We start from the raw sequence: 19746 nt of genomic DNA on the forward strand, positions 1-19746 counted from the left end.
GTTTTTCAGCTATTAGAAACCTTTGGATCAACAAGTTTGACAGCACCAAGTAAGTTTCCTTCAATCCTTCACGAAAGGAAGCTTTAACTACAAATTTAAGAACTTAAAAAAAAAAATTTTTTTTTGGAATAAACAGCAAAAAGGTGATTAAAACTTGGATTTTAGAAAGTTACAAATGGACTAAGGGTCCAGATAAATTTGAAATAAGATTTTGGAATTAATTATAAAGAATCCTTCCCATAGGAAAATCCTTTTGTTTTGATTTTAAAAAAACATACTAAAGAACTGGACACTAGAAGGAACTAAAGATTACAATTAAAGGAGAAGAACACATAAACTCGGCTTACAATTGCAGAATGAAGCAAAATATTCTAACATTGGACATATTGAAGGATATGTTTGAAAAATGGACCCAGAAGTTAATATTAATAGTGTCAATAGAGACATTTACCCCTATGGACAGACTGTGTCCAAAAGATGTTATGGAATAAGAACAAGTTTTACCTGACAAAATTGAGACTGAGTTGAAAGTGGATTTACAAATGACACGCTACAAAAATGACATGGAAAAAGATGTTACACTGGACATACAAAAGAAACCAACTGATGTTTTAGTAATTAAAAAGAATATACAAACAATAAACCAAGAGACTGACCTGGATAATTTTCCTATATTAGATTTACAAAAGAGGCTTGTTAAAGTTTTGATGAATCTCGTGAGAAGGGACAAAGAAAAAATGAAATCAAGTTCTAGAACATTATTTGAATGGACTAAAGAATAAGATTGTTAGAGGTAAAAGAAAGGAATATAAAGTTGGTTTACTTGATCGAGGTTAAAATAGATATGTTGTTATTTCTGGCAATCCTTAACAGACTTTTGCTGATCAGGACTGTAACGACGAGGCTTTAAGGATTTATTTATAGATATGAGATGGGATATGGGAAGAAGAGATAATTTGTTTTATTTTAAGAGGAGCTGATAAGTTACTAAAATTGTTTATACTTTTCTGATGAAGATGGGAAGTCACTATATGTTTTTCTTTACTATATTCTTATTTTTTCTTTCTTTTCTACTTCTCTATTTTTTTCTCTTTCTTGTCTGTACCTTCTACTCTTTCTTTTTATTCTATTTTTTTAGCTTGTATTGCTGTAATTATAATCTTTAATAAAATTATGTGCGTGCATATATGTGTGTGTGTATAATTTTATTAAAGATTATAATTACAGCAATACAAACTAAAAAAAGAATAAAAAGAAAGAAGGTATATATACAGAAAGAGTAGAAGGTATATATAGACAATACATATTATCTACTTTCAGAGCAGATGATTGAGAAGATTATGAAACATGACTTTTTCCCCACATGGTTTAGGTATTGAAATACTTAAATAGGAATAAATAGGAATATCATTTAGGTACAGTTGTGTGAGGTGGGTATATTCTATCTCTGTGCTTTATTTTGCATGTCAAACACTCTTAAAAATGCAGACAAAAGTCCAAACAGCCTTCACCTGCATCCCTCACTCAAAGAAAACAGCTTCTGTGCATATGTAGAACCCACATTGTTCAGTTGAACTGAAAAATGCAGCTTTGATTGAATGATAGTCAAAGCAAAGCACTCATTTGAACCTTTATAGAGTCCTTGTTTTAACTATTGTAAACATGGAACTAGTTAAAATCTTCCGCTGAACATCATATGCTTTGCTTGATATTGACAGAAACATGCTCATCAACAGAATTGTTATTTTTCAAATTTGGCAAGACATAAATATAATAAATATCCATGTACGTTTCTCATCTTTTTCTTAGCATGCAAAGCTAGGTTATGCTAAATGTACCCTCATAAATAGCTCAGTTTTGATATAAGGCTACACCACAATATGGCTATACCACAATGGGCTCCAGTAAATATTCAATGAACTGATATTATTTCCTTCACTTTCCTATTGTATGTCAAATTTGTTTTCATTTTTTAAATAAATCACATTTTTGTTACATACACATTTTAGAGAATTTATTCCATTAGATAAAAAGGATCATTATCCAGTTTAATCCTGGTGTATTTTAATTAACTGCTGTTATAAGATTTCCAAATGCAGGCATAATATAAATTGTGATTTATTTAAATTAAAAATAAAGATATTCATCCTCCTTCCCTAGAATGCAAAACAGGAAGAGAAAGGATGCAGGACAAAAGCTTGAGTTATTGCCTCTTTTGTTTTCATAAAGCTAATGCTGTACATGGCTACATGTACTGTATTATATTATCAAATATCAGTTTAAACACAGAAAAAAGGACCTGTGTGATAATTTATATGAACAGCCATGATATGCATGCCACATTCAAATAATCCAGGGAAGACAGTATTATTTTATTTTTTTTAAACCCTTCAATTACTGATTCATGTCAATGTTGATGCACCAAAATGATTCTGAATTTTTCCTGGATCATCTAGTAACATAAGTTTATAGTTATTATGTGTTGCATTTCTAAGCTGAAAAGCCATTAGTACTACCATCATTAGATATCAAATTAATAGAACTACAAAACACCAATATGCTAGATATAAAACTAGAATATACATAGTATTCCACTCAAGGAAAAAAGAGGGTTTTATTTTCTTGAGAACCATTTTATTTAAGACAGTTGCAGGTCTAATATGCCATTATAAGTTTTATTATGAATCAACAATAAAGTGCTGAATTATATTAATTACCTGAATCTTAATCTCATTTGTAGTCTTCACTTATGGTTTCCTTATCAAGTCTAAAAAGCCCTTTCTGCTGTAATAGCTAAGCTGTTGTGCAAGTGTTAAAAAAATAGACAGCTTTCAGTGGAGGCTGTGTAGGGCCTCTGATGTTTCCATAAGTATGGCTAAAAGGTATTACAGAATAAAATGCATGCACGTTATCCATAAGAGTTATTTTAAAATGAAGAAGGGGGATTCTACAGAAGGCTTCTGATTACAACCATATCATTAATTGTACTAACTGAAGGCTAGATCTGACAAGCATCATGCCAACATGCTTTAGTTTCTTTTGCACTTAAGTGTCTTAAATTGTAATTTCAGACTGTCTGATCTAGTTATTCTTGCCAAATTTATCAAAAAGTTTCAGCTTAAATTTGAAACAAAAACTCTCTATGCCTAGTCGCATAGTCAGCCCCAGCAAAAACAATACGGCAGAGAAGAAGACAGCAATACATTACTTCTCTCTGCTTGCAACAAGACTTATTAAAATAACTTTCACTCTTAATTTAAAGTGGGTTTGCCAACATGAGCACATTTTACTCCAAATTCAGCACAAAACTCTGTAAAAAAATCAATAGAAAGCAACTGCAAAAACAGCTAGGGGCAAAAAGTCAAATTAAAGTTTATACAGCTGACAAAGTTTTCAAGAACTGTCAGGCTGTAAATGGTATATTCCCAAGAAAGTTCTAACGAACTGCAAGAACACAGTATCAGAGCTGGAACTAGCCAAGTGGTGCATAGAAATATGCCAACACAAAAACAGTCATATTCAAGCCAGTGCATAGAGAGGATAAAAGCACTTATGGTAATTGCAAATGTTAACAAGTCCTTACAACTTGTATAGTTCAGCAATGAACCCATTAGAAAAAAGTAGAAATGCTCAAGCAAGAACAAAAAGATGATTTCCCAACTATAGAAGATTCACACACCGGTAAGAATAAGACAACATCACGAAATTATTCAATTCAGTCCTAAACAACCAACAGGCAAATTAAACCAGAATAGACAAGCTTTTGGCTGACAATTTTAGTGAGTCCAAATATAGTGTTACATTTCTAAATAATCCACAAAATATATTATATGATATGTTTCTTTTAAATACTGAGTAACCAATTCTGCAGATCCATTTCTAATAATGATTTAGTCAATTATCAGGATAGACCAAGCTGAATGAACAATGATGTGTCGCTGGCATATCACAACAGTGCTTGAGAAACAACGTTACTAACTCATGCTCCCACAGTTCCAAGAGTCTACTGTGAGACTATCATCTATGAAGCAAAACAAATTTCTCAAGTTTTTCTGGGATGTGCCCTTGGTAATTTATGCAATGATTCACAATGACACGGGCAGCAAGACACTGCAGTGTAGTATGGTTGATGGGCTGGATCAAGTTCTTTGCCATCTCCTTCTCATCCAGCAAGTCAATAGCAGTTTGTTTATGTAAGTTTGTTGCATCAAAATGTGCACCTGACTTGATAAGAAGATTCATAATATCAGGATGGTTGTTCAGTGCAGATATGTGCAAAGGGCTGTTGTCATCAGAGTCTCTAGCATTTACATCAGCACCACATTCCACTAATATAGCAGTGACTTGCAAAGAAGGGAATTTACAAACTGGGTAGCGCCCCACACAAGTTGTGTTCTTATCAACAGCCAGGTGGAGCGGGCTAAAGTTATTCTTTCCCCTAGGGTGTAACTTAAGAAATCGATATATAGTCTGTTTCTTAAAATGATCTTGTTCAGTACTACAAGGAACTTTTTCCAACAAGCAAATTAAATGCAAAATGATGGACAGAGCTTTGTTGAGCTGTATTTGGTCAGGTGGACACTGAGTTTGTTTGATAGCACGTTCTATTTCAAGAACACTTTTGCACAGTATACCCATAAGATCGTCAAATGTAACTGTTGTGCCCAGTAGACCTTTTGCCCTGTCCTGCAACATGAACGAAAAGAGTTCAGCAAATGACAAAAGACTGCTGGCAGTCATAGGGCTCAGAGGGTCCAAATTACTCTGCTGCATGTCCAAAGCATATTTCCACAGATTGATACATCGTTTGAAGTTTCCAGAATCTGCATAGACAGCACCCCTGTACCGAATATAGTAGGATGTATCTGGGTGAGAAGGGCCAAGAATACGTTCTCTAATTAGCAATGCCTGCATTCTCATCTCATCAGGATCTGCAATTAGGTTCTCTAACTCTTCAGCACTGTTCACCTCCTTGGCATAATCATAGGCCATAATTAAAGTCTGAGGTACAGGTTTGTTGAGAACATTAGTCCTATCACTGTACCTCATATCCATAGCCCTTTTCCAGTACTTCAAAGCACCAAGCAAATCTCTCTTTTTGTCCACAAATGTGGCTCCTAAGAGTTCCAGGGCATTGATGCATTCTGCTTTGCTTGTCTCAACATGCTGAGTCAAAAAGTCAACTATGTTTGTGTGGCCTGTAACACTTGCAGAGAGAAGGGGAGTCATTCCATAACCATCTTTTTCCATCTTTGCACAATACTTCAGAAGCATCTTCATGATCTCCAGGCTACCAGATTCTGCACAGTCATGCAATGCTGTATTTCCTATTAAAAAAAAGAAAAGATTATCCATCACAACGATAATGAATTTCATTATAATCTTCAGAGCAAGACTACATCTATTATAAGCATCTAATAAAGGAAAAATGCCTGTTTAAATATCAAATACATTACAGTGGTCCTCAAGTTACAACTGCAACTGGGATGGGTTTGTGGTCATAAAGCGCGACATCACATGAGTGCATCGCTTAGCGACAATAATCTAGTCTCAGTTGTCATCATAATCCAAGATGTGCCCAAGATGTTGTAACCCAAGATAGGTCATTAAGTGGGAAGCAAAGGGAGTCTCAGGCATGGAGCATGCGAGTGCAGAGGGTGGGGGAGGCCCTGAGAGGCCGCACACGAGTTGGGAGAGGTGCTCAGTGTGGCACAAGCTCAGAAAGGCCAGGGAATGAGGGTGGGGGTGCATGCAATCACAGGGAGGACATGGAAAGAGGGCATGGGGTATGTGTGTGCAAGCGCAGGGAGGCCAAAGAAAGAGGGCGCAGGGTGCGTGCATACATGTGTGCAAGCACAGGGAGGCTGGGGAAAGAGGGTGTGGTGTGTGTGCAAACAAAGGAGAAAAGGAGGGTGCAGTGCATGCAAGCAAAGAAAGGCCAGGTGGGGGGGAGACTTACCCTAACAACTTGCCACCTTCTTTGCCAACTTCCCATTGACTTTGCTTGAGGGAAGGTGGCAGGGAAGGGCACAAATGGTGATCATGAGACCGCAGAACTCTGCAACTGATCATAAGTGTGAGCTGGCTGCCAGGCACCTCAATTTTGTTCATTTGACCATGGAAGCAAGGCAAAGGCCAGAACTTCAAGGACCAGTTGTAAGTCCCTTTGTTCAGCACTGCTGTAACATCGAATAGTCGCTGAACAAATGGTCGTAACTTGAGGACTACTTGTACCTAATTCCAGTTGCTGAAATGATAATGCTTCACATCCAAAGTAGGTATGCAAATAAACAAATATCCAAGGGTAATATAATTATATACTTAGCCTATCAAAAAGACTATACATTGAATCTTCATGTTCATATGTAAGAAAAATAATCAGTATTACATATGTAGATATCTTAACATTTGCCAACTCAAAAAGCTAAAAGTGTTTTATCAAAATTTTCCTGCAACTTTTCTGCAGACACTGTTACTGTATTCATCCAGAAGGGCTCAAAGTATTTATAATACCTGAACAAACAAGCTCTGTAAGAAGATAAAAGGTATACCATTCTATGTATTTGTCCTTCTAACCAATATTCAGGCCTTTAGATAATTGAATAAAAGAAAAGAGCATTGGAACAATGACAGGATTAGATAGGAAGGGCTTTCTCTGTTTTTAAGAACAAGTGAGTAATGCCAAAATTCCTCTAGGAGAGAGACCAATAACATTTTGTTACTGAGGCATCACTGTGATCAAACAAAACAAAGGAAGTAAGTTATAAGTAATTGTGTCTCATTTTTACTTCTGTTCAAGCCTTTCTTCTGCTATCCATCTTCAGGAGGACCACACTGAGCCCACTATGATAGCTACATCACAGTTCTTAATCACTTTCTCTTCATCACAAAACATCTTGCTAAAAAGTTAAATATTCCAGTAAATTTTATATAAAGAAACACAGCAAAGGCTGCTGAATATGCTATAGGAGAAAACAGATAATCAGTGTTCCTTACATTTGCAGAATAAAATAATTATCGAAATAAAATAAAAACATAAATACAGATAACTTTTTATGTTGTGTATTAGCATTCCCAGTCTACAATTCATGTGATGTCAGCCCTACAAGTAGACCAGATCAGGAAACTGACTCCACAGGAAGACTAGAAGTATACTTCATTGCCTCTGTTTTCCCTTCCCTCCTTCTTATACCCCTGGGAGTCAAGGGGAGCCAGTCTGAATCTTTTTCTAATACTTTCCTATCCCCTTAGGCTTAACACATGCTTCGGCATCTGTTGTTGTCCTAATGGCTTCTGAACAGTTTCTAAGGTCATCTCTGTGGCTTCTACATGTGATGGACTAGGTTCTTTAAGAGCCAGGGTAGCATATTGGTTATAACATTGGGCTATAACTGGGAAAGCCCAGGTGCAAATCCATCCTGAGCTATGGAAACTCGCTGAGTGATTTTAGGCCAACCACTCTTTCTCAACCAAGCCAACTTCACAGGATTGCTGTGGAGAAAAAAACAAACAAAAGGAGAACCTCATGCTGTCATGAACTCCTGGAGAAAAGGCAGAACATAAATCTAATAAAGAAAAATAAATTCTTGACAAATGATGCTCACCTTGTCAGTTCAAAATGCTAAGATATTCCTGATGAAACATTAGGTATTAAACTAACCATATCAAATTAGGTATTGAACTATCAGCCAGATATACTTATTTAATCAGTTTTAATAAATGTATGCACTATTTTAAACAGCGCAACTCAACTGCAGTGTTAACCCTAAGGATAGGATGTATCAGTGGATTTTTTCAAATATCAAAATGGTATATACGTATTAGTCACAGGCAACCTTTCAATTTACCAACTAAATTTAGACACATGCTTGAAGTAAGATATCTCTAAACAGCAAATTGTCACAAAAACATACTGTACACATGAAACAGTGGTTACTCATAACCAAGTCCCACTATTTTCTACAGGGGCATTCTGAATATTAAATATATTTATGTTTCCAAACTGAATACTGCTGGCTGGAGGTTATGAGAGCTGTAGTTCAATATATGCAGAAGTTTGCAAGACTAAGAAAGGCTGATACAAAGTGTTGCTTTGCTCTCCTACTGCTTTACTACATAACTGTCTTGGTAGATTCACTGTAAAATTATGCTGATATTCAAAAGTCTATCTTTATGATTACAGCAACCTCACCCTGACAACAGGATGTTGCCTGAGTGTCCTATCCTAACACTGAGGTGAGTTGCTGTGATATTTCAAAATGGATTGAACATAATATTACTAAAAAGCTTTCTGCAAAACAGGTTTTTTTAAAACAGCCAAAGAAGAAAATGAAATGAATTGGCTTACAAAATTGTATACTTATTCCCAGAAAGACAGAGAGATCTTTGTAAAGTAGCAGGGAGAGGTAACTGGGGAAACAATCAACAGGGCAGTCAAGTTAAGGATAGGAAATACAAGCAGAGCAGCTTTAAAAAAGATATAGACATCTAAAGTTTGGTATCAATTTGAACCTGGAAATTGCCAACTTTTGTCCAATTTAAATCAAATTCTAATGGACAGGGCTCTCATATACAAATGCAAATCCAGTAGATCAATTATTATCTGCTTACAACACAACAAATAGTAGCACCATATGAGTTAGATTTTGCTTTTCTAATGTTAGTAGAACATTCTAACTGTGGTATAACATGGCCAATGTTTTGTTAAACTGCAGCTCAGTTTCCCTACAATCATCCACCACTTTGCACTGATCAAGAGTATTTATTCAGTCACGTAGTTAGGCAACAATGTCTGATGGTTAAGAAGTTCACAATCTTTAGGGGTGGAGACAGTGAGGGCATCATAATCAAAGAAACTGACAAAGGAAGGGCAGTTGTATCCATGAATAAGGTGAATTACATCAAGGAAGCCAAGAAGCAACTCTCCAATACCATATTTTTTAATTATATTTTTTATTTAGCAAATTTATATGGCCGTCCAACTGACACACGGTGATTCTGGGCAGCTTACAGAATTAAAATCCACAATACAAAAAGCCCACCCTTGCGGCAGCTACAAACACAATCAAAACAACCACTTGATCGACTCTGTATCAACCTGGGGTCCCCAGGCCCGCTGGCTAAACCATGTCTTCAGGACCTTCTGGAAAAGTATCAAGGTGGGGGCCACTCTTATCTCCAGGGGGAATGATATTCCATAGGGAGGGAGCCACCAGAGAGAAGGCTCTTTTTTATGGTCCCATTAGATGTACTTCCCTCATAGGTGGGACCTGCAACATACCGTGCCTCCTCACTCTGGTGGGCCAAACAGATGTAACTGCAGAAAGGCAGTCCTTCAAATAACCAGGCCCCAAGCCATGTAGGGCTTTAAAAGTGATAACCAGCACCTTGAATTGGACCCAGAAGCAAATCAGCAACCAATGCAGCTCCCGCAAAAGAGGTGACACATGCGCAAATCTAGATTTACGCAAAACTATGCAGGCTGCTGCATTTTGAACCAACTGAAGTTTCCCGATATTCTTCAAGGGCAGCCCCATGTAGAGTGTGTTACAATAATCCAAACAGGAGGTGACTAGGGCATGGGTGACTGTGAGAAGGGCATGATGGTCTAGGTATGAGTGCAACTGGCGCATAACTTGCAGTTGTGCAAAGGCCCTCCTGGCCACACTGCCACCTGCTCCTTGAGTAGGAGCTGTGAATCCAAGAGAACCCCCAGATTATGCACCGGGTCCATCTGGGGCAGTGCAACTCCATCCATGACCAAAGATGATAATTTTCCAAGAACCAAGGAGCCCCGCACCCAAAGCCACCCCGTCTTGCCAGGGCTCAGTTTCAGCCTGCTGCTTCCCATCCAGACCTCAACAATTTCCAAGCACTGAGAAAGGGCAGTCACAGCATCGCTTAACTCACCATGGGCAAAGATGTACAACTAAGTATCATCAGCATTCTGATGATATCTCACCCCATGGTGATGGATGATCTCATCAGTGGCTTCAAGTAGATGTTAAACAGGAGCGGATACGTTACGAGCGTCTGCACTCAGTTTGGTGTACTCAGCAGCAGAGTATTGTGCCCCAGTGTGGCTTAACAGCCCGTACACAAGTAGGATTGATGCACAACTGCATGAATCAATGCGCATTGTCAGTCGGACAATACCATCTACTCCCACATACTGGCTGCCTGTTTTGAGTCATATACCACCCCCAGATGTAAGATGGAAAAATGCCCTCCTTCAAGAATGCCAGAAGATTACTGATAATTCTCAGTGACCAATATTGAGTGATGTAACCTGCCTGGAGCGAAATAGGCTGAGATCTAGACATCCAGCCATTTCTACTGCTAAATCACTTGTAGAAGATGACTTTAGTATCCACAATATGTGGAAACAGTACTGGCTAGAAAATTGCCCCCCATATGTTGAAGTTTAATCTGCATATCAAAGAAACCACCTGGATTTGACCAGACCCATACAATATGGACAACACTGAACAGAATTCGTACAGGCCATGGTAGATGTGCAGATGCCCTTTGTAAGTAGGACAAAATAACATCACTGAATTGTGATTGTGGGGCTGAAAAACAAACTATCCAACATATAGTGACAGAGTGCCAAAACAGAGCCTATAATGGAGATTTTGCTGACTTCCTGGCTGTGACAAATGAAGTAAAAAATTATATTTATAATCTAGACATATGTCTATAATTTTAAATTTTATATTTTATATCTTGTATTTTATCTTTTGTGCTTTTAATATATTGAATTGCGATGTGAATGTGCCATACGATAAATAAATAAATAAATACAGGAGCAGAGAGAGCACTGTCCCCATATTCTACCAACTTCTCTCCTTAGATCCCACAACAACATATAAGAGAGAGCTATGCAATCTGATTAAAGAATTTCCTAAGGACGTACAAGAACATATCTACAGGGAAACACCCCAGGAACCCTAACCAATCATCTTCTATCTACTTCCCAAAATACACAAAACAGACAATCTCAGCTTTACTACTGTCTCAAGCATAGGATGGAATCAGGTTTCATGGACTCTGTGCTCAGATTGTATGCCACCAGCACTCCCAGCTACACAGAAGACACCACAGGCTTCCTAAGAAAACTGAACTCCATAAGCAATCTCCCTAACAATACCAGTTAAACCACCAGGGATGTTGAAGCACTATACACTAAAATCCACCACAAACATGGACTCCAAGCCATCAAAAATATCATCACCAATGTCCAAAGAGCATGCCTCACCATCAGACTATGTGATTTTGTATTTATCCATAACTACTTCACCTTTGGCAATAACACGTACCTGCACATCAGTGGCACACTGTGGGTACATGCACAGCTCTCAATGTGACATTTTTATGGTTGATCTAGAATAATATTTTCTTAATTCTTACCCCATGAATCCCCTACTTTACATTTTCATCATCCGGACCCATGGAAATTAATCTTTCACCAAATTCCATCATGACTTCAACAATTTCCATCCCACCATCAACCTCAGCCTAGACCTATCCACAGAACAAGTCTACTTCCCCAATGTTAATTTAATATCACTATACAATGGGCACATAAGCCTCACATTATACAGGAAACCTAGATTGCCATGCATACCTATATGCTTCCAGCTTCCACTCAAAACATACAACCAAAGCTATCATCTGCAGCCAGGCTCCATGCTACAAATGCATTTGTTCTGACCCACTTGACAGAGATACTCAACTGGTGGAATTAAACCAGGCATTCAGGAGACCGAACTACTCACCTAATGAGATCAACAGACAAATCAATAGCGCCAGATCAATTTCCAGGGAGAGCCTGTTAAAAGACATACCAAAAAAACAGAACAACAGAACACAACTCAACAGAACACCTACAGCTCACAGCTCAAACCACTCAGGTGTATTATTAACAAACTACACCCCATACTAGACAATTACACTGCATCTTCTCAGACACTGGGTGACAAGCCCATACTTGCATACAGACAACTCCTCAACCTGAAGCAGATTCTCATGAGCAACAAGAAACAACAGGATAAGATGCCAGTGTAGGAACTAGCCCTTGCAACAAACCCAAATGTCTAATTTACCCCTACATCTACATGAACAGCACCATTAAAGGTCCCAACAAGTACGTATACAAGATTAGAGGAAGAATATGTGAAAACCACTCTATTGTGATATAAGACATCATCCGCCAGCAATGCCTCTCTGGATTCTATGCAGGACAAATGGGACAAACTTTGTGCAAAAGAATTATGGACAAAAGTTTGACATCAGGACTTAAAACAAGAACAAAGTAATATCAGGGCATTTTAACTTTCCAAAATACTCTACTGCAGACCACAAAGTGACTGTTTTGGAAAAATAGGACTTTAACAATACAATTGATGGAGAAATTGCTGAACTCACATAAATCAAAAGGTTTCACACTATCTCAGAAAGTCTCAACAAAAATAATGGGTTTTTATGCATTATAATTGTTAATTGATAAAATACTTATAATCCATCTCACATGTAATCTGCATCTGCATACCCAACCTATATACCCCTCTCCTCCGTTTCACTCCAATCGGAATCCTACATCAGTCTAGCCACTTTATTCATCCGAAGAAGTGAGCTGCAGCTCAAGAAAGTTTATGCCTTTTAATAAAATCTGTTAGTCAGAAAACGTGCTACCAGACTCCTGATTTGCCACTATACAGATCTTCTGTTACAATGGATGGGCCTATGTCACACATGTGGATGGGACTGAGAGTTTCTTTTTATTTTTTTCATTTCAGAGATAAGTTTTTAAAAAACCAATACTGTCTTACACTTATTTTAGGTTTACACTACAACTTTCATGTGCTTTCCTACTTTAAAACAGGGGAAACTGCTGTTATTTTTTTATCAATCACAGTCTCAGTGAGCTTTGAGGACTGCAGGTTGTCTGCCCCAATTTATGGCATTAGGTCAATTTGCCAGATTATCCTGTCCGTTATAGTTGGTTTCACTGAGTCTAGAAATATGAAATAGAAAAAAATTATCCTTCTTGCAAGCATTTACTTATCCTTACACTTTTCTTAGACACAACCATAAAGAGCTTGCTGTTTATAACTATCCACAAAAAAGGATTAAAGAAGTACAATGTGTAATGGCCTTCCTCATCTTGAGAGAATACTTAATGTATTTATACCAAACAGTATATTATGTGACTGCTTATTATCTCTTCCACCAACATAAATTGTTTATAGATCAAACATACTTTGAATATTTTTAATTTATCTTTTACATACCAATATTACCACCAGCTCCAAAAATTCAGTGGAATATTTTTGTATTCTAACAATGCAAATAAATATATTTCAAATAGCTATATATTTTACTTCAACTTCTTTCTTAACTATGTCCTTGATTTACTATTTAAGTTGTATTATAAGCATAGTTGCTGAAAGCACTGTAATGCCTATAGGATTTCATCATCAAGGCTTCAATCATACTCTCTGATATATAATTATTGATTACATGTCTGTTAGTTTTTGAATTTCAAGTATTATACTAGTTTTGATTCTATCTTTATGAAAATTATAAAATTATAAGTTAATTATATCCAGCTGAACCACCAGTTTTCCTTGTTTATTCATTCAGGTTGCAATTATCTACATATGTGTCTGAGAGTAAATTCAAGAGAATTTACTCCCAGCTATGCATATAATTGCTCTGTGCAGTATTGGAGTTGTAGCATGTGGTAACATCTGTTAATAAAGCAATATAGAAAATAGCCAAATACAGATATTTTTGTTTTCTTTCTACTTTTTCATCTGTGTACTGAAGACATTACACATGTACAGAGATCTGTAGTTTTTACATATAATTTCCCACTTCCTAAAGATAAGAACATTCTATTTCAAAGGCATATAAAATGTTACACTTAACTTTTATTAAAATTATTCAGAAGTCTGGAAAATATTATAGCTTAACTTTGATTAAACTGAAAAAATTGCTACAAATAGATTTTAGATTGGATGTAATTCATAATATTAAATCATAATTAAACAAATTAGTATAGATAGTAAATTTCAGTCAAGGACCACATAAAAATCAATATATATTATAATGAAAGAAAAAAATATGAATAACAAAGTAGGGATTAATATATTTCTTCTGTCTGCCTCTAGAATATTCTGCAATGTGTTCCTTCATAGACACACAGCAAAATCACATGCCCAGTTATCAAGAGTTTACATAGTTATTCTAAAAACTGAAATATTAAAAATGTACCCACCCAGCATTTTTAAAATAGCTTTGCAACAGTATAATACCCACTTATTTTTCCATACTCTTACCAGCAAGATTTTCAAAGCCAGAAGCAGAGAAGCCTGACAGAAAATTGTATTCTACTATCACATAAACAGAAAATACAGAATACTGTATTCAGGAAGAAACTGATTCTTTACAGATACAGTGGTACCTCGGTTCACGAGCGCTTCTGTTCACGACCAATTCGGGTCACGAACAGCTCCGTTCACAAAATTTTGCCTCCGTTCGCGAACGCCGGATCGGGTGACGAACAGGATCCGCGGCCATTTTCCCTCCTGTGACACGTGGTCGCAGCTTCCTGTAGGGAGGGGGACTCTCCCTCCAAGCAATAACTGCCTCCTCACCCGCCTTCCTGTCCTCCACGCCAGAAGTCGCGTCGAGCAAGGTTAGCGTTCTCTCTCTTCGTACTGTATTTTGTTTCATATTTTTGCAGTTTAAAAAAAAAAACATATGGTTCAGAACGGATTAACCGTAATTACATTGAACCTTATGGGGAAATTTGATTCGGGTCGCGACCAATTTGGGTCACGACCAGAGTCGCGGAACGAATTAAGTTCGTGAACCGAGGTACCACTGTATACATTTAACAAAGTTTCCCTGGCAATGAAACAGATGGCATCAGGAAAACTAATTATCTTTGGTAGATTTCATCAAAGTTTCCAGATTTTTGCTATTTTCTGATACAGAAAGAGACATAGGCATGAACTCTATATGCACTCATATGTCCTATTGAATTTGATGGTACATTTCCCCAAACTTGAAGCTGTTTAAATGTGTCTTTAAAAAACCAGAATATTTGAACTGATAAAAACACAAACACCTGTTCTAATATGATCAAATGATGATGTTCTTTAATGCTCAGAATGCACTCCATAGCTCCATAACTTGGAAAAAAAGTTTTAGGTTAATAACTTGATATGCCTTATTTGAAAAATGCCTTCAAAACTGTAAGATTGTTTTAAAAGGTAAAATTATGATACTGTGATGTTCTCCAACACTATCTGTATTTAAGTATTTAATCCAATAACCTTGATTTCTATGTTCCTGCTTCTGTTAATAATTTCAGTAAATTACAGATTTTCAGAACTTGAACTATTTACATGTTTTCAGCTGAAAACTAATGTTATGAAGCCATCAGATTGTTTGGCTGGCTGGCACCAAGATACAAGTCCCCACTTGACCGTGGAGCTCAGTAAGTAACTGGGCAGTCACCCTCTTTTAGGCCAAACTACTTCACAGAATTGTTATTGCAGTGATAGAGATTCCATTTGCACTACTTTAAGCGAAACAATAGGGAAATGCAATTAATTAATAAACAGCACATTGTTAAACAGAACAATGGACAAACTTACAACTGTTGGTGAAATTATTTGTGTTGCACCCATAAGACAAGGATAGGGTGTAGTCAATAATAATAATAATAATAATAATAATAATAATAATAATAATAGGGAAAAAATATCCTGAAGGTCCCCGCTCTCAGTGTCATTCTTCAGTGACTGGAGGACAACATCCATACATGGACCTATAAAATCCCATTTATTTAACTTCAATTATCCAAGTTCTTTATTAGTGAGAAAATTTTCCTAAAAAGTCCTGGCTTGCACATAACATTAAACCATGATTTATTATTACATATGTAAAGCAGAAACTACCCATGCAAAGCACCGCTAGTAAGTAATCTCCTTCCTGCACCTCCTTTTCCTACACAAGTAGGAAGAGGAATAAAGCAGAATCTATTCTGAGTTTAGCAAAGCCAGATATTTAAAATGCCAACTGCTAAACATCCAGCCACCAATTCTGGATTGTATCTGCAGATTGTTTAGCAAATTAGTGTTTATTTTAAACAGTAAAACCTAGTTTGTAAGCAAAGTTACATAAACATCTATTAAACTTTTTTTTCCATTTATCTCTTTACCTGGTCATGCAGTAAAATGAAAGATGGACTAATATATAAGGAGAGACCTTGGCATAAAGTTCATATATCATGCAGGTTATGTATGAACTTGTATTACAACATGCTTTAAAAAAATAAAATAATGTACTAAAATGATGCTGAGAATTTAAGGAAAGGAGGTTAGGCTTTGCTATCAAGTGTCAGTAACAGCAGTATTCTTCTTCAGGTTATAAAAATAGAATTCATCACACACTGCTGTAAGAGCAGAACTTATATTTCAATTATGAGTCATTCAGTAACAGGGTGAAAACTGACAAGGCTAGAAGTTCACTAAGCAAGAGCAAGCAGAGCATTAAAAATCATATTTAGAATTTGTATAGTGATTTTTAATAACTGCTGTAATCTTTGTAATAATCTATGAGATAGCTAATATAATTACCATACTCTGTGTGAGAAGTTAACAGATTATTTTGTGAGTTCATAACTGAAATCACAATCATAGACATCCCAAAAACAGCATTCAGTCATTCAGACTCAATATATAAACATCCCATTATCACCTAATATTTAATTGCATAATGGGCATTATTCAGGAAAAGTTAAATCTTTTTCACCCCTGCCGATTTTAGGAAGAGCAGAAGCTATGTGTAATGCCAGAGTTATTATAACAATTTTAAAAAAATGGGAAGATAGAATCAGATGTATTTGAGTCAGAGACAGGATAGTTAAAGTAAGATTAATAGTTGACTGGAGCAATGGTCATATACCTACTAAACAAGGAACTATGTTAAAAATGAGGAAAAGGTGTTATGAAAATACAAACACATGCTTACAACTAGAACAAAAAAAACAAGGCAGGGCAGCTGCCATCACAGTATAAATTACAGGAACACTTTGAACATTGTTTCAATAGCCTAGGGAGGACCATAAGAAGAACACAAAGGAATCTGTTGTGATTCCAATACCATATCCTTTGTTTATTCCACCACAGAGTGACTAATTTTATACAGTTCCTTATCATAAAAATTTCAGCAGGTGGCAGCACCTGGCCAACCCTGTCTGAGTTCTGAAACTAAGCAGAATTGGGCCTGATTAGGATTTGAATGAAAAACCACCAAGGAAGTCCAGGGCTGTAGATTAGAAAGGGAGTGACAAAATCCCAGGAAAAGGCAGTAATAAACTTTCTATATTTTGCCAAGAAGACTACATGGTTGTTTCTCAGGGATTGAGATTGACTCATTGACACCTCTCTTTTATCACAGGAAGCTGCTTTCAAATAAATAATGTATCTGTAAAAAGAGAACACAACTTTCTTGGTTTCCTTATTTAGTATGTACTGATGAAATTCTGGACCCAAAAAAAAAAAAAAAAATCTAGGTTCCACACAATGCTTTTATAAAAAGGATACATCACATTATTCCAAAACATACATCCATACAGGGTCAATTATATACACAATATTAGCAGAATATACCCTATATAATATTAAATTATTTTTAAAAACGATCATTTATATGATAACGCTTATTAAAGCCTAGATAAATACTGGAAGAAATAAAATGTTGATTAGTCTGCTCAGACTCTGAACCTTTGAGGATGAATATTCTGCACAGAAATTTTTTTACAAACTGCCCTGTTGAAAACGGATACTGAACTCACCTTTGACACTTTTTCTATTTACATCAGCCCCTTTCTCAAGTAAATACTGAGCAATTTCTTTGTGTCCTTTGTAGCAAGATATCATAAGACATGTATGTCCATGACGGTTAGACACTTCCAAGTCTGCTTTGTGTTCCACAAGATACTTTACAATTTCTAGGTGACCATCAAAGCAGGCAGCTCTGAGAGGTGTTGAGTTTGTCAAAGTGGTGTTGTTGACAGATGCTCCATGATTTAATAAAGACTGGACCACTTTCAAATGACCAGCTGCTGATGCTGCCCATAATGGTGGTGCGCCTTCAATAGTCTCACCATCAAAATTCACAGAACCACCAATTTCTATAGAAGCACTACAATGTTCCAGTAGATGTTCCACCATGTCAAGATGCCCATATCGGGCTGCCATTAGAAGGGGGGTGGCACCATTTGTTTTTTCTGACATCAGCAAGGCCACCTCTTCTTTAGTTTTATTTGCCAGCAACTTGGTAAGTAGTCGCAGCTTGCCATCACGAGCTGCATTGAATACGGCTGTCTTAAGATCCATTTAGTCTTTTCCTCTCAATTGGATGTGTTCTTCAGAAGCAAGACGTATGCAATCACTGGGACCACAAATTTGGATATTGTCCTGTGAATTTTTCCTGACAGCTGTGTTATCTCTGTATACAACATCAATTTTCAACATGGGATCTCCAAAGCAAGTGCTATACTTAGCAGCCTAGAACAAAATACACACATACACACACACATATATAGATATATAGATATATATAGTTCAAATGTTTTTCTTTACTACCAAGTGAAACACTTGAGAACAATGAATGTGCTCTTGTTTACACTCTCCTCTCTCAGAAGCCCCCTCCAAAAAAACAGCCAAATTCAAGAATTTTCTCCCAGGTTTTAGCCATCAGAATTAAGCATAAATTATTATAGTAATCCTGTGAATATCTTGCTCAACCAACCCTGAAGTCCATCACAGGAATAACCTTTCTGACAACCTAGTGGCACATTATACTGCAACTACTTGGTTGATCACAAAAAAGTAAAGATGTTAGTGTCTAGGATTTAAGTTTGTGCTGCAAATGTCACACTCGCAGATCTCACTCCACCCCAAGCATGAAGCGCGCCCTCAGTCTCGAGGAGACTAGAACTATATACCTTTCCGCCAGCTTTTCCTTTATCTCCTAAACGATTTAGCGGCCACGAATATCTGATCCTATTCCTTCCTCCTCGAAACTCGACACCCACATGCGAAGACCTTAACCTATCTTAGGATTTCTCTTCCCCCACCCGCCGTTGCCTCAGCTGCAAAATCGTTACGGGCACGACGCGACTCTGAACGCCCTTCGCTTCTGCGCCCGCTTTGTCACGACTTCTTCCCTACGGAAGCTCCGGTGGCGAAGGGCAGTAGAAGAAAGAAGCCCACGGCAACCCTTGGCTTCAGGAAAGTCCCCATCTCTGCTTGCTTCCCCAGCCGGCGGCCGGTCCCGTTCCACTTTCCCTTTACCCACCCTCAAGGTTTCGCTGCCACCGCCGCTCAACCGCTTCACTCCCCTTTACTATTCCCGACAGGCAGCCGGGCAGGCAGGCAGGCGGGCAGGCTCCTCGACGCCCGAGAGCGAGGCCGGGGCGGAGAATACGGAGGGGGCTCTTTTTCCTTCCCCGCCTGAGCAGGGCAGGCAAACAGTCCTGGCCGGGGAAACGAACTACCTTCCCGAAGCGTGTTGAAGAATCGCGTCGGCTCCGCTTCCCGGAGCAGCCTCCGCGCCGCTTCTTACAGCGAAGCCTCCACCACCGCCGCGCCCCGTTCCCAACGCAGCTCCTCCATGACAGGGCAGGCGCTCCCGACAGCAACGACCGAGCCTCCGCCCTCTCCT

General features: G+C 37.6%; 2 protein-coding genes across 5 annotated transcripts in view; both read right to left on the reverse strand.

Moving 5' to 3' along the window:
* Window positions 1–19718, reverse strand: part of CCDC112 (coiled-coil domain containing 112) — a 110918-nt gene extending 91200 nt beyond the window's left edge. For 2 of the 3 annotated variants that reach the window (XM_088129994.1, XM_088129992.1), the window contains exon 1: window positions 19580–19682. The gene's annotated coding sequence lies outside the window, so the exon portion shown is untranslated. Of the gene's footprint in view, window positions 1–19579 lie in introns of all 3 variants that reach the window. The other variant, XM_088129993.1, reaches the window with a different exon arrangement.
* On the reverse strand, window positions 2613–19718 carry FEM1C (fem-1 homolog C). 2 transcript variants are annotated; one of them, XM_007442528.4, is made up of 3 exons: window positions 19580–19718; window positions 17873–18587; window positions 2613–5327 (listed from the first exon to the last, which is right to left on the reverse strand). In XM_007442528.4, the coding sequence occupies exons 2-3, from the start codon at window positions 18414–18416 to the stop codon at window positions 4018–4020; spliced, it is 1854 nt and encodes a 617-aa protein (XP_007442590.1). In that variant the 5' UTR covers window positions 18417–18587; window positions 19580–19718; the 3' UTR covers window positions 2613–4017. The 2 variants fall into 2 exon arrangements, with proteins under 2 accessions (XP_007442590.1, XP_007442591.1); XM_007442529.4 differs by having other exon boundaries at window positions 19381–19585.
* Window positions 19719–19746: the final 28 nt, after the last annotated feature.

Source organism: Python bivittatus, unplaced genomic scaffold (assembly GCF_059951505.1).
Source record: "Python bivittatus isolate LINGU-HERP-01145 unplaced genomic scaffold, Pbiv_v1 ctg000850_np1212, whole genome shotgun sequence".
Classification (NCBI taxonomy): domain Eukaryota; kingdom Metazoa; phylum Chordata; class Lepidosauria; order Squamata; family Pythonidae; genus Python; species Python bivittatus.

Coding starts and splice junctions, on each gene's coding strand:
- FEM1C (XM_007442528.4), bottom strand. CDS start 18,416: ATGGATCTTAAGACAGCCGTATTCAATGCAGCTCGTGATGGCAAGCTG. Junction 5,328..17,872: donor AAATAGAAAAAGTGTCAAAG/GTGAGTTCAGTA, acceptor TTTTTTTAATAG/GAAATACAGCATTGCATGAC.